Source organism: Lolium perenne, chromosome 2 (assembly GCF_019359855.2).
Source record: "Lolium perenne isolate Kyuss_39 chromosome 2, Kyuss_2.0, whole genome shotgun sequence".
In the NCBI taxonomy this organism is placed as follows: domain Eukaryota; kingdom Viridiplantae; phylum Streptophyta; class Magnoliopsida; order Poales; family Poaceae; genus Lolium; species Lolium perenne.
In genome coordinates, this window is record NC_067245.2 from 280,624,081 (window position 1) to 280,638,829 (window position 14,749).

The 14,749-nt window shown below is 47.8% G+C and overlaps 1 protein-coding gene and 1 long non-coding RNA gene across 2 annotated transcripts; one reads left to right on the forward strand and one right to left on the reverse strand.

The window, feature by feature from the left end:
* Window positions 1-4,021: 4,021 nt before the first annotated feature.
* On the reverse strand, window positions 4,022-4,775 carry LOC127336532 (uncharacterized). Its single transcript, XM_051363352.2, has one exon. It carries the CDS (start codon window positions 4,696-4,698, stop codon window positions 4,354-4,356), a length of 345 nt encoding a protein of 114 aa, XP_051219312.1. The 5' UTR covers window positions 4,699-4,775; the 3' UTR covers window positions 4,022-4,353.
* Window positions 4,776-11,862: 7,087 nt separating this feature from the next.
* LOC139836169 (uncharacterized) lies at window positions 11,863-14,202 on the forward strand. Its single transcript, XR_011752673.1, has 3 exons — window positions 11,863-11,918; window positions 13,160-13,226; window positions 14,167-14,202. It is a non-coding gene; the product is annotated as an uncharacterized lncRNA (long non-coding RNA).
* Window positions 14,203-14,749: the final 547 nt, after the last annotated feature.

Consider the following 14,749-nt stretch of genomic DNA (forward strand, 5'->3'; position numbering starts at 1 on the left):
AACACGCCAGTATCTTGACTTACACATGATGCAAAATCTCTGCAGTTTTTAAGTTTACCAGAAATTAAAGATAATAGTATCACTCCCTCCTCACGGTTAGTGCTGACTGTTGAGTGGTATCCAATTCATATCAATCTAAAATCTTGCAATTGAAAGAAACTCAAAATTTTGACCCCTAAATGAACTCACTCATTTGGCGTAATCGACATCTATACCACAACCTTCATACAATCACTCAGGCTTAGTCCTGATCCTCCTTTATCCATGGCATCTAGCTTTCCGTGTTTTTCGAAACTAAACACACATGTTTGACTATACCAATATGTTCTCATAAATGTAAACAAATATCATATGAGAATAATCTCAAAAGAGAACCTCACCTTTTCTTCACTGTTGTTATTTCCAATTGAAGCATATTCCAGTGATAAAGACCGTGACTTTGGTGTCTAGTGAGATGTTTCACCAGAAAATTGGCCTGGAAGGTTTGAACCTTTAGATCCCACTGAAACAGTTCGCAAGATAAGCTATCTCTTGGGCAACAACCTAAAGCACAGAAGAAATATTAATGTAATCTCTACATATTAATAGTGTTGAAGTATATATACGATTATTGACTTGCTAGGATATATAGCTATAGGTGAATTCACATAAATGGGTCCCTTGTTAAGACGTGCAACATTTGTCGACAGATTTCTGATTGTTGGAAAAAGACCTTTACCACTGAACTTGGTAGGATATGCCAATAATACCTCACCCATGTTAGGAACAAGAGAAGAACCCTTCATTAAACTTTATCCAACCTTCAATTGGTGGTAGCAATCCATAAATTCAACTATTTATCTCTATTTAACACGGGCAAATGCAGTTGTGCATTAAGTTTTTCATGAAAAAAGTAGGAACTAAGGAGGAGTCGTGCATTAAGTTTTTCAAGAAAAATACATGTCCGAGTTGCAGACAAAAACGAAGCATTGGATGGAATAAATCATGTTGTTCTGTACTGACCTTGTGAAGTAGAATGTGCAACTGGCAGGCCATGCGTAGTTTAACTCCAGTGAGGAAAGACATATTTGTAGATGCAAAAATTGCATACTGATGGAAATAGATAATAATATGAATCAAATTGCTAGTAAGAACATTATTTTTTACCTTCAGGCATAATTGCAGAAGTAATAATAGCTCACTACCAGATATATGGTTTAAGAGAACAATCGTATAATTTTAGCATATAGTGCCCTTATAGTAGTAAAATCAGTTCAGTCCCAATTATGTTGAAGCTTATATATACTGAAATTGAAGTCAAAATAACCTTCAGAATAGAAAACTTCTTAATTCTTATCTTTTGTTGGCGGACTTCGATCAGGAATTCAGGATGCACAATCATGTATGTAGCTGCATACGGCACTGTACCCGCCTTAATTCACTTTTGCCTTGTAAAGGTTGTGTTAGTCCATGACTACTTGCACGTCCATACAACGTCAAAATTCAGAGCACATGTCGCACCACCAAATCCAGCCCTGTTGCAAGCAAGGCCAAATCAACGCCCAAAAATGAAGAACAAACACAGTTACAGAAGAAGAAACAACTCACAGTCGACGGGAGGGTGGAGGCTAAGGCCAAGGTCGAACTCCTGTAGGGCAGCTAGTGCTCACGGAGTTGGAGTCGAGGGCCGAGCGCGTCACAATCTTCGACATGGGGGCGTCGGGTCTGTCCTTCCAGCGCAGCCCCGCCCTATCCACCGGAGGGCGCCACGCGAGCCTTCTGCCCAGAACCAAGAGGGAAGAGAGGCCGAGCTCTCCGGTCGGTTCTCGTCTGTCGGCCCACGAGTCTTCGTGCAGCACCGTCGTCCTTCCACGCGCACAGGCTCAGCACATGTTGCACCTCACCCCACCGAGGTTCCCTATGCCCCGTCGCTGCGGTGCAGAAACGGCAGGAGCGAGAGGAGAATTAAGGAGGGATCCGCTGTCATTACTGTGAGCGCAGAGTGCAAGGAATGTAACTTTAACCTAATTGATTATGTTTCCGCTATCATTGCAAGGAATTTTTTCTAATTAATTAATTGTTATCGTGATTGAAGATACCATAATTGTTTCGTGAGGTTTAACTTGTTGTCAAATAGATCGGACGAACCGGAGCCTGTAAATTGAATTGAATGGTCTGGATGCTTCCAATCTCCTTCACCAAACGCGTTGTACGACGTACGACCAACTTCAATGTAATAGTAAAGATACAAGGACCTTGTGCAAATACACGACCTAGCCTATAGTTTTTTTTGAATTCACTCTCGCTAAAGTTTTCCCCGTGAAAATGAATTCTCTTAGAGTACTTTTTCTCCATGAAAGATTTGTGTAAATATTCGCTATAGATGTTAAACGTGGTCCAAATCATCGTACCTACAGTCGGTACGGTGGGCATGGAATCTACATCATGAGGGGGATTCGATCGGTTTAAACAAACACGATCGTGTTAAGGCCGATGATCAGGACGCCAACGTTTTGGCCAACATTCGGGACAGGTGCCCCACATGGTTAGGCGAGCTAATAATAGGCAGTTCGTACTTTTTATTTGAGGGGCCAACAGTTCGCACTTTATCATACTGCATACTATGTGATCTTTTGAGGAGAAAAAAAGAATTTATAATTCTCTTTCTTTTGGAAAAAGAAAAACAAGTAGGTGCTCCATTCATTTATCAATTTTATAGAGTGGTCCGTAAAGTTTCACACCCAAGAAACGTAGGCGAGAGGCACTACCAGTTTTGTATACGCAACTTTGTGCTGTTCGACGGAGAGGCTGCCAGGTTTCATCGCGTCGATTTGTTTAGGCGAGGTTATTGTACGAGCAGGCTTCATCCCGGGAGACAAGCTTTGTGGAGATCTGCGCCCGGCTTTGTTTATGTGCGCGGCTTAGCAGTGAAGCAGTGTGCGTGATCATTGGCGCCTGCCACTAGCTAGGCTAGCTCGGTGTTTTAATTTTTTTCAATAATGGTTGAAGCTGCAACGCACACTTGTTGCACAGCCAGTGGTCCGTGAAAACCTACAAATTACTTGTAGTACTTTTTTTTTGAGATGACAAATTACTTGTACTGAATGACATGTACAGCGCCTTCCTCGCACAAAAAATATTGTTGGAACCATTCGCTCCGGAGGCTCGGCCACGCAGATGTTCTGTGCGGATTGGGGGCAGCACGAATAAAGCGTTTGACACCGAGAGGCCGGTGAAAAACAACAAATAACCATGTACACTGACAGGCAATTTGGGTCTTTCGGCGAAGAATAGTTGCTGTACGAAAATTACAGGGCGCCCCAGAAAAACAATATTGGCACCATTCGCTGTCAAGCTCGGCCGCACAGATGTTGGCCGAGCAGTGGGGACGCGCGTACGCAAAAAGTTGCAGAAGTGGGCCCCGCTGAGTCACAGTCACGGTCTCCGCCTCGTATCGATGGGCGGTTGCACGTCCACGCCATCCAGCCATGACGTGACGCGACACCTCTTGGTTTTTTTGGTTACTTCCCGTATGTTTCAGTGGTGACTCGGCGCTGAGTAAGTGAGGCGTGTAGAGGAAATAATTGAGGGATGGGATTGAGTCGTTCAACGGATCCGACGTGGGAGGCTTTGGAGTTTCGTGACTGAATGATTTGCTCCGTTTTGGACTTTAGTTTACTCACCTCTACACTCCGATGGAGATATCGTTGGTTTTTGTGAGATCCGGTGAAAATCTCGTTGCGCTTGTAATTCTTCAGAGCTCTTACTCGAATCTAACTGGAAAACAGTCGAGGTGCAGTACACGAGGGTCCAGGTTCGGGATTCTTCAGAGACTATCTAGTACTAGTATGTACACACTGAGGAGCAGTTGGTTCACGCGAAGAACATGAAGACAAATAGTTGAACTAAACTGAGCTGCGAGGTCGATGGGATGGATCTTGCATTTCTCTGACTGCGCCATCAGATCGGGATCTGCCAGCCCACCACGAAATACTCGGTAGTACAGAAAAGACGAACGAAGATGATTAAATCCCTGTCAAAATTTCGGCAAATATACTTTGAACTTTGTACGATTGCCTCGAAATAATTACACACCCATGGTGCTCTTGCACACAGGCTCTCTCCTCATCATACCCAACTCCCACCCCAAAGGGATGTAATCAAAAGCAGGGGATTCCGCTCATACGGCCGAACTGAAATTTGACCCCGCTGTGATCCTGTTGAGTTCACAGCCGGACCAAAATCATGGCCGTCCAAGAACCCCCCGCGCATCTCCTCCAATCTCTCGTCTCCAACCCCAAAGGCAATTAAGGCACTTGATTGCTACAGCTACTAGGCTACTACAGGAACGATCCGGCGCGGCGGCTGAATCAGCTAGCTCGCGACGGACACGTTGGCCTTCGTCGACACGGCGGCGGCGGAAACCGGCGCCGGGGCCGGGGCCTCTCGCCCGCTCCGCTGCGCCTGGGCCTGGGCTTGCTGCTGCTGCTTCCGGCGTGCGCTTGCCTGCTGCCGGGCGAGCGCGGCGTCGTGGTTGATCTGCTCGTCGCGGCAGTCGTCGCTGCAGAATGGTGTGTCGCCCATGTACATGAAGATGTCGCTGTTCCGGGCCAGCGGCTTGGCGCAGAGCGCGCAGGCGCGGAGGTCGAGCGGCGGCGCGTGGCGCTGGCCGGGCTCCACGCCGACCGTGTCCGCCTCGAAGAAGAAGGAGCAGGCCATCGGGGCAGAGCTCGAGCGGATGGAGGGAGAGGGAGAGTGCGGGTGGTTTGGTTGAGCGTAGGTTGTGGGAGGCGGCCGGAGGTCCGGTGATATAGATGAGCAGGCGAGGTAGGCGACAAGCGGGTTCGAGGCGCTGACGTGGTGCTTGGGCGGAAAGCGGAGGGAAAACTGTGGGTGGTTCTGGAACCCACCCACAGGGTAGGCGGCCCACCGGTCAGAATGGTTTTAGTCATCATTACTTTATTGTTCTGTGGCCGTGGCCCGCGGTGCAGCTGGCGGTGGTGGTCGGAGCCATGCTGCTGAAAACGACGAGATGGGGCTGGATGGTACCGTGCACGGTGCACTCATCTTGACGTGGCCAACAGCTGGGCGGATTCTGCTCTCACGTCTGGGAATACAGCTTTTGGGCACTTTCTTTCACGAACAAAGCAAAGCGTGCTATGGTGTTTGCACGGTGAGTGACGCATCGGACTTGAGTCGAATCGAGCTACACGCGAGCGCATGAGCGTGGTAGTGGGCACAGTGCTGCTCCTTTTTACTCTACTTCCATCGATCTCGTCGCAGAAAAGGCACTGTGCTTTTGCGCGAACGTTCGCCCGGTGATTCCGAGTGGCAGGCCTCATGTCAATTGTCAAACGTCTCTTCGTTGCCCCGCAGCAGCCCACACCTGGTGGATGATAGCGAGTTTCCTCGGTGGCCCAGCAAAGGCCCAATTCTCAGGCCCGACTGTGCTATTGTCTGTTCTGCAGCTACTTGTATCTACTTACATGGGCAGTTCTCATCTCTCAAAAAAATAGAGGGAAAACGCTTGTGATCACCCGGGGGATCACACGTTTCCATCGTCCGGGTCTTTCCACCCCAGGCGCGACGGTTCGGCGCACGCACATAGTGGGCCCCAATTCAACCTACAGCTAGTCCTTATCTTCTTCCTTTACTTCCGTTCCACCTCTGCTTACTCTCGCCCGCGCCGCCAACCTGAGCGCTCGCGCCACGCGCTTCGCGCGGCGCCGTCTACCTACGCGACCGCGCCGCCGCCAACCTCCGCGCACGCGCCGCACACTTCCTCCTCCCGATGCTCACCCGCCTCGCCGCCCGCTCCCCATCCGGAGCTCTCCTGTTCGCAAGTCGCAACCCAGTGCTAGCGCGGAGCTGACGAGTGGCGCAGACGAAGGAGACCAGTGCCTCTCCTCCGCGGCTGCGTGCTCCATCCTTAGACTCACTACCTGTCCCCACGCACGGCTCGTGGAGCCTCCGCGCCGTTGTTACTTGCCGCCGCCGCGGCGTTGTCGCTTTCAGTGCGGTCTTGCGAGCCACCGACGCCGTTGCTATTTTCCGCCATCGCGATCGCTGCCGGCGCCGACATTGCCGCTTGCCGCCGCCGCGGGTCGCAGCCGCGGGCGCCGTTGCTACTTTCCTCCACCGCGACTGCTCCTTTGATGCCGCCTGCGTTACTGCTTGCCGCTGCTGCGGGTGCTGCGAGCCGCCGGCGTCGTTGCTACTTTCCGCAAGCGCGAGTGCTGCTCTGCCCCCGCCGGCGTTGCCGCTGTCGCCGGCGATGTTTGTCGGCTTGTCGCGAGCCGCCGCACCGTTGTTGCTTGCCACCGTCGAGGTTGCCGCCGTCGGCGTTGCTACTTGCCGCCGCCGCCGTTCGCCGCTTCTTGCTTGTCGCAAGTCGCTAGTGCCGTTGTCGCTTCTCACGCCGTTGGTCCGCTTGCCGCCGCCGCGTTCTGCGAGGCACCGCCGCCATTGATGCTGCGAGCGGGCGGCGCCGGTGCTACGATCGGCGGAACTGCAGCCTGCAGGCGGAGGCGGCTGTGCTTCTGGGGCTGGCGGCGTTGTTGCCTGGGCATGCGGGGATGGCTCGTGTAGTCGTGGGTGAGCTCGTGGGGTTATTTTTTTTCCTTTTTTTTTTTTCGTTTTCACTGGAAGAGCTGACCGCGGCTGGATGACCTTGATTGCACATCGTACGGCCGGCGACCCGGGGGATCGGGGATTTCGATCCCCCGGGGGACGCTCAGCAGGCCCCAAAATAGAGGGGCTGTTCGGACAGATATTTCGTGCACATGGCACCAGTGATTCTAATTCTTTCTATAAAAAAGCAGTGATCCTAATTTTAAAAATAATTAAAAATTATATTTCTAAGTTTCAGAAAAATATGAAAATAAATTATGACGTAGCCAGTATTGTATTCCACAAATGTGTAAATTTCAGCTGAAAATAATTTGTATTTTGGGCTACACAAAAATAACAAATGTGTGGATCCGAGTATAGTTATTCTAATCTTTAAAAAAAAAATCAGACTTTGTCATCTTTATGTAGCTTGGAAAACAAAACATTTGTAATTGAGATTATGTATGTTAGTGGGATACATCCTTTTAGAATTTTGTTCCACAATTTTTTTTGAACATATAAATCTAATTTTTCGATTTTTTTAGTACGACGAGACCACTCGCGCCCCTCATCTAAAATGACTTTTCGGGGTTGTTCTCACTACAAAGAAAATACTATTGTTATCAGCTACGGGGATCAGTAAGTTTTTCTGTGTGCTCTCAGCTGACCCTACAAATCTAATTTTCTTTCCACCAAAACACTAGCCAACTATGTCTACGACCAGCCTGTCAAAACTAGGGATGACAAATGTTATCCTTTCCACTGAGAATGTCTTCTCATGCCAATCCCAATTTATTAATCTGGGTGACTTTTTTCATATCCCCATCCCCATCCCAACTGGGGTTAGCGCGGGGATCGGGATCCCCGTTTAAAAGGTAAATTCAAATGATCTTCTCAAAAGAAAATTTTATCTTACATGTTTTGTACATAAAAACAAGCAACCTTGTAACGTACATGATAAAGTAACTATGAATTAACGGAGTAAGAGGATGGAGAGACATTTTAATCACCATCCCCATTTTAGATAGTGGGGATCAAATTTCTCCATACCCATTCCCTAATAGACGAATTCCCATGGATTTGCGGAGAATAGGACCCCATTGCATCCCTAGTCAAAACCCGTAATAAAAACACAGGAGAGGCGACAACGACAACGGCACATGGAGGCAAAAGAACAATGGCGAGTTGGCGACACTCCGAGGAATAGAGAAGCGAGAGTGGTGGAGCTCGAAAGGGAGGCGCACAGGAGCCATGAGGGTACGGCGTGCGGCGACACGAGATCTTAGCGGTGGGTCAGGCCAACCTAGACCATGGAGGAGGAGCTAGAGGTGACGCGATGGGTCGGTCAACGTTGCGTCCTAAACTGGTGAGGAGGCCACGGAGTTGCCAAACGGGAGGCTCTGAAGGTGGTTGTGTGGGCCATATCTGGTCCTATTCCAGACCAATCTGGGTCATAGGGCCATGGTCGATCGATGGACCGTTCGACTAGAGCGGGGTGGAACCACTGGTATGAGTTGCCCTTGACCATGCATGAGGTGGAATATGGTCCACTATGGCCCAACAAGGCCCAATTGCTAGGCTAGAATATGATGCCTTTCTTTTCCGCTGCTACATTTAGTCTAGTGCTAAATTTTACTTACAGTTATCTAAGATTAACTCGTCCTTTGTGATCCTACCTAGATTAGCTTGGACGCATATGCCTAGCTAAATTTTCATATAATAATATTTGCATTAACATAAAGTAGTGGGAACTTAGTTTTAGACCAATCATATGTAGGTATGTGTTATGTATTCCATATAAAATTGTACATACTATACAAGAGAAATTGCACAACATATATTATCATACCCTCCTATTTTACCATGGCCACTACAAGTGTATAGCCTTTTCAAGACATCTAGATCAATGCATTAGCATTTAATGAATACATAATCATCGAGACAGACTGGTCAAACTTAGTCATAGCTGCTACCGGGAAGTCACAAGACCGCTCGGTGCTGGTGCATTTTATTTCAGAGATTAGATTTTTGAGTAGTAGTAGATAAATATCCTTTGTAAAAGCGCACACTATGGTGTGGTTTGGTTTGGGGACAGAGATCAGGTGCCTTGACGTTCACAAGGCACAGCTTGCCTTGTGGCCTCTCATCCACCATTCATACAGATCCAACGGCAGCAACTAGATCAAGAGTAAATCAACCAGTTGACCAGACGAGTCACCACCTGACCGAGCTTCGTCCTCGTCGCGGGAAGGGGAAAAATCGCGCGGGCTTCCTGTACAGAGCTCTGCCGCGCCGCCGTGGGAGAGGGAGGGGAGAGATCTCGGGCGGCTGGAGCCGGACAATACGGCGCCGGCGGGGCACTCTGCGCCCACTACGACGGGCTCCTGGCTCCTGCGCCCCGCCCCGCCCCAACGCCGACGACGCCCTGTGCCCTGCTCCGACGAAGTCCTCTACAGCCGTCGAATCCTCTTGCCGGTAGACGCCGCCAGCACACATTTGCTCGTGTTGCCGATTGACTCCTGTAGGTAGCCATGTAGCTATTATTGATTTTCTGTGATGTCTTATGCAATTGAATGATGTGTTGTGAATTTAATCTGTTGCTGATTGCGTTCATGTGCTGTGCAATTTGACAGGATACAATGTGCTATCCAATTGTTAGTGTTGTGCATTTGCAAATATTGTGCAATGGGAGATATTGACAGGATACAATATTGTGCTATCCAATGGGCCGTCATTGGTGGGAGGCAGAGGAAGACGTCGGAGGGCCATAGGAACGGGCGGAAGCAGCCGGAGGTGGGCGCCGGAGTTCACCATGGAGGAGCAGCTGGACTGGCTCCTCGGGCCTTCCGGCGGCGCGGTCGGCACGGCGACGGGAGATGCAGCGGCGCGGTCGGCGCGGCGACGGGAGCTGCAGCGGCGCGGTCGGCGCAGTGATAGGAGTTGCGTCGCGCGCGTGAGGATGAAGTAGCGAAGCGGACGTCCCTGTGAAGCTGGGTTTGGTAGTCAACCTGGTTGATTTAGTCTTGATCTATTTTCTGCCGTTGGATCTGTATGGACGGTGGATGAGAGGCCACAAGGCAAGCTGTGCCTTGTGAACGTCAAGGCACCCGATCTCTGTCCTTGGTTTGGGTCCTGATTGTGTTGTTCAGGACCGTTGACCTCAATATAACCCCTACTGTTTAGGCTGGTCATAGTGGGGAGTAACTTAAACTAGTAACATATGTCATGTTACTAGTCTAGGTTACTACCTTCATACTACCTCCATTTCGAGGAATAAGACGTCCTCTTTTTACGTGCTTTTTGTTTGACCAAAAATACTTTAAATATATAAAAATTGTTTGTATGAAATTAGCATCATTAGAAAGTGCTTTTCGGTACGAATCCAACGGTGCTAATTACATATAATAAAATTAAAACTTTATTGCTCAATTTTTATGATCAAAGCTCGTCTTGAAATACGTGTGCGCCTTATTCCTTGAAATAGAGGTAGTAGTGGGTAATAACTTATATGTGGTATCCTGCATTGTGTCATTTATTATGTTGTAGACTCATTTTGCTTTGAGTGTGTGATGTTATGATAACATAGCTAGTTAGCACCTCACACATTTTCTTCATTTGTTGGCATACCATGTCACCAAAATATCTTGGGATGTGTGATGTTACTAGCTACTACCTTCATTTTAAGGAATAAGGCGTCCTCTTTTTACGTGTTTTTTGTTTGATCAAAAAATACTTTAAATATATAAAGATTGTTTATATGAAATAAGCATCATTAGAAAGTGCTTTTCAGTACGAATTCAACGGTGCTAATTACATATAATAAAATTAAAATTTTGTTGCTCAATTTTTATGGTCAAAGTTCATCTTTAAATACGCGTGCGCCATATTTCTTGAAACGGAGGTAGTATGTTAAACAGTCTTAATATATCCTCTTTTGCCAAAAAAAAACTTAAACTTCTCAAATTAAAACATGATTTGCTTGTTGTCTCCATGTTGCTTGTCAAATTTGAGTAAGATATCTAAAGGTATAATTGATGCCCCCCATAGGGGGTCTCACAGCGATCCTCACTTCTGGATCGTCGGATCTTTCCATCAGCTGCATCTGAACCGTTTATTTTGGGCATAAAGCGAGTGTTCCGATTGGCCCTCCCGCTAGCTAACCCTATGAAACGGCCATGTGTTACCCGCCAGCGACTGCATTAGGGTCCCACTTCCGTCCGGGCCCGCACGTCGGTCACTGTGGGTGAATTTCGTTCGGTCAGGCTCATCGTCCGGGCGTGGAAAAGATCTCCACCCGCAGGTGTAGATTCGGTATTTCCTCACGTGGTGATCGGATGAGACAAAACTTCAGCCCGTGGTCCAGAACACTACCCATTCGTGCGCTCGCTCGCTCCCCCAATCCCCTCTCGTTTACTCCTCCCCCAATCTCCTTGTTCTTCTGCCGCCGCCTCCCACCTCCTGCTCCACGCCGTCATCGGCCTCCTCTCCGGCGAACCGCTGTCGCTCGCGTCCTCCCACTCTGGGTCATGAAGACCAAGGACGAGCGGTGAGCCAGCCAAGAAAGAGCGGCTCTGGCTCGCATGGCCGGCCGCGCTCGCCTCGTCTTCCTCGCCTCCGGCGAGGCAGGGCCATGGGTGTCGGTCGCGGTCTTCCTCCGCGGAGCGCTGGCCGTACCTCGCCGCCTCTTGTCTTTTCCCCTCGCCCCCACAGACGCATCTCTCCTTGTCGCCCCAACCTAGGTCGGGTAAGAGACTGTGCTGTAGGCTTGCGGCATGACTCACTCGTGGTGGATCTTAGGGAGTAGGATGAGGTAGGCCACGGCTGTGGAGGGAGGAGGACGAGGTGTGGTGTTGCTCCATGGCGATGTTGTGCGGTGGATTTGGTTGAGGTCAGCTTCCCGGGCCTCCTTTCCCCTTCCCCTGATTCTTCTCTGCAAGCCGACCTCGAATTTTCTGGGCTGCTTGTTTGGTTGCTTCTCTCGCACATGGATCCATGTTTCTTTTGGTCGTTTTGGTCAGCCGCGGTGTATTTGGTTGGAGTCAGCTTCCCGGGCCGCCTTTCCCCTCCCTTTGATTCTTCTCTGCCTGGTGGCCTCGTGCCGTGTGTTCTCGCACACGACCCCGTCGGATATTTTCTTTCCTTTTCCCATCTTGTTCTTCCGCCTAGATTTGCCTACCTCTTCTTCATCTTGTTCTCAAAGCCTACCCCTGCCCTGTTTTCTTTTGGATTCATTTGCAGGTCGTCGCGCTACTGGGATTGCCGCGTCGGGTGACCGCGGCTATTTTCGTCGCCGGCTGTTTTCGTCGGCCTGCTGTTCGGTTCCAACCTTGGTGTATGCGTGGTAGAGCCAGGAAAAAGTCAGCTTGTGCCTTTGGTACGATCTGGAAAAAAACACAGATTTCAAGATCCACCGTAGTAATTCTAATAATTGGTCCACTGGATATTCAAATTAATCTACTAAATATTCTAATTAGTACGTTGAATACTATGTATTTCTTCCCCTAATCAGAAAGCAGATTACCCATCTCTTAGTTTCCATCAGGCTGTGCAGAGCATGGATAGAGGTGTAGGAAGAGAGGGAGAGAGGAAGAGGGTGCAATTTTTTGTTTCCAGCATGTAATTTCTATTTGTGCTTCTCTTGTTCGGTTGTATCTCTGATGCTGCCACTGTCAGGTGGGGAAGCTAGAGCCTGTTTCCCTTCCTTATCTGTGTGAAGGAGTGGTAGAACCTGTTTTCTTTCCTTATTGGTGTGTAGGATTCAGTACTGGTAGCTTCGTCGTTGTCTACTAGGACATGTGAGTTAATTTTAGCTAGCTACATGGATCCTAATAGATTGCACAGATGCTCTAAAAAGATTAAGAACCTAGACTTCGTTGCCTCCATGTAGTTCACATAAGTTAAATTATGTCCACAACTAAGAACTTAAATGTCGACATGACCTACCGCGCAGGCTCTTGATTTAAGTTGCCCATATAAAAAGGAGCATTAGCATAAGTACGCAACATGAAGTATTTAGCGGTACAGAGTTAAACATCATTACCATGTATATATATACAGTTTACGACATAGGGTGGATTATAAAAATAATGGTTGGAATGTTACTGAACCACATCTGGGAGAGATATATATCAGGCAAGAGGCGTGTGTGTGCGTGCCTGAACTTGAACCACCGCCGTGAACAATTCATTAAGCCGGGCTTGCCTTTAATTCAGGCTGAGTAGTTGAGGTACAGATCCAGAGCCTTGGTCATGTAAAATAGTCTGCTGGAAGCAGCTGTGCGGTTTTGGGTGACACTGGATTGGCCTCGCGGTGTAGCCATGTTTCTTGAATTTGTTAATCTAATGGTGCTTTTCTTACCTCTGCGTTTGGTCTTGCCTATATAGATGAAATTTCCCTGCTGTCTAGATAGGCGACCTTGGTTTTCTCTTGTCTTGCTTTAGCTCAGTTTAGTTTCTTCTCGTTTCGCTGTACTCTTGCAGACGATGCGTATTAGTCTTTCATGTGCCTGCTTTTCTTACCATGTGTTGGTTCTCGGTCCTAATATTTTGTTCGTCATTGTTGTGTGCTCTAGATTATTTGCTGTTGTGGGTTGTTGCTGGAGTGTCCGTGACGTTCTGCTTGGACTCCTTGTTTGTCAGGTACCCATCTTTGTCTATTTGGTATCAGCACATGCTTATCTCTTGTGCTTACGTGCATTTCATTCTTGTTACTGAATAATGTGTCTATGTTCCTGATAAAAGTGCCTCCTATGGGTTCTACCCTTGCTTTGGTGTGTGTCTTCTTTCGTGCATTTATTTTCTTTGTGCCACAGGATGCTCGTCCTCTCATATTCTCCTCTGCATTTGTTGGAGTTGGTTGCTTCCCATTATCGCTTGTTGTACCATGCCTACCTGCGTGAGGTGGGCGGCAATGATTCCGTCCTTGGAGGCGTGGACCTTGAGACCGCTGGTATCCAGGAGCTTGAGACCGCTCGTACCATGCCTACCTACGTGAGGTGGGCGACGATTTGTTGGAGTTTTTTTGGTCAGCCATGTCGTGTACTTCGCAATGCCCATTCGAGGAATCGGCCTTGCAAGCCGTTTGCTTCCTACAACGTCTGTATGGGTTTGTGATCGTGACTTCAACTACGAGGGAATGCGAGCTTATAGGGACCTCACCCGTTCTGCTATTGTTCTTGCAGTTTCGGTACTTCGGTTAGGTGGTGTTGTGTCTCCTATTGGTGCTGGTGGTTTTGTAGATACTCTTAGTGAGTCAGTGTGGTGTCAACTGATATGTAATCATCTTATTTCTTCTGTTTGTAACATGTAGCATACTTTTTTAGCTGGATTTATTGTTCTAGGAATTACCCGTTTGTTGATTATGTGTCAAAGAATACTCTACTGCCCCTCTCTTATCTCTATGATAATGAACCTGCACTCTTTCTCTTCTGTTTTGGTTATTCCAAGTTCCCCTCTTCAGGGCTACCATTTTGCTATTGATAATCAACTTGTACTGCCGTCGTGTTGACAATAGTGGACTATCCTGGATGTGTGTATGTTTCAATTCTAATGTGCGGTTTGGCATTCTTGTCTGTTTCAGATTGACTGCTGCTGCGAGGTGTTGCTGAGACTGAGCTGCTGCCGGTACTTCCTTGTTTGCCAGGTAGTGATCTCTGCCCATTTTGTATTAGCACATGTTGTTAGCTTGCTCACATGTATATTATCTTTCTTCATGACTGTGAATGTAATGGTCTTGATAAAAGTGTGCCCTCTCAGCATTCCTGTCCTTTGGTGTTTGTCACCTTCGCTTGTTCATATATTTGGAACACTTGCTTGATAATTAGTATTTATCTGCGGCCGGTGAATTAGTGTGCCCTGTAAGAAGAGCAGAACCACATTTATTTTTTAAGACTATCCTTAGTATAAGGTTTATGGTTACTTATTAGCAACATACATAATAAATGTGTTATTCTATACCTAAGATATTAAATCTGGAAACAGGGAATGTAAATGATTGTAGCTTGACAAAATATTTTGCTTGTGTTGTCATAATGGCTAGCGGTGGATAGATAAAAGAGATGCCATATGCATGCAATCAGCAAAGGTGTAACAATATCATGACAGAAGAATTCTCAAATAATATTTTACTACAAATATGTTTTTCAAACAAATCCAAAAAACAC

Coding starts and splice junctions, on each gene's coding strand:
- LOC127336532 (XM_051363352.2), bottom strand. CDS start 4,698: ATGGCCTGCTCCTTCTTCTTCGAGGCGGACACGGTCGGCGTGGAGCCC.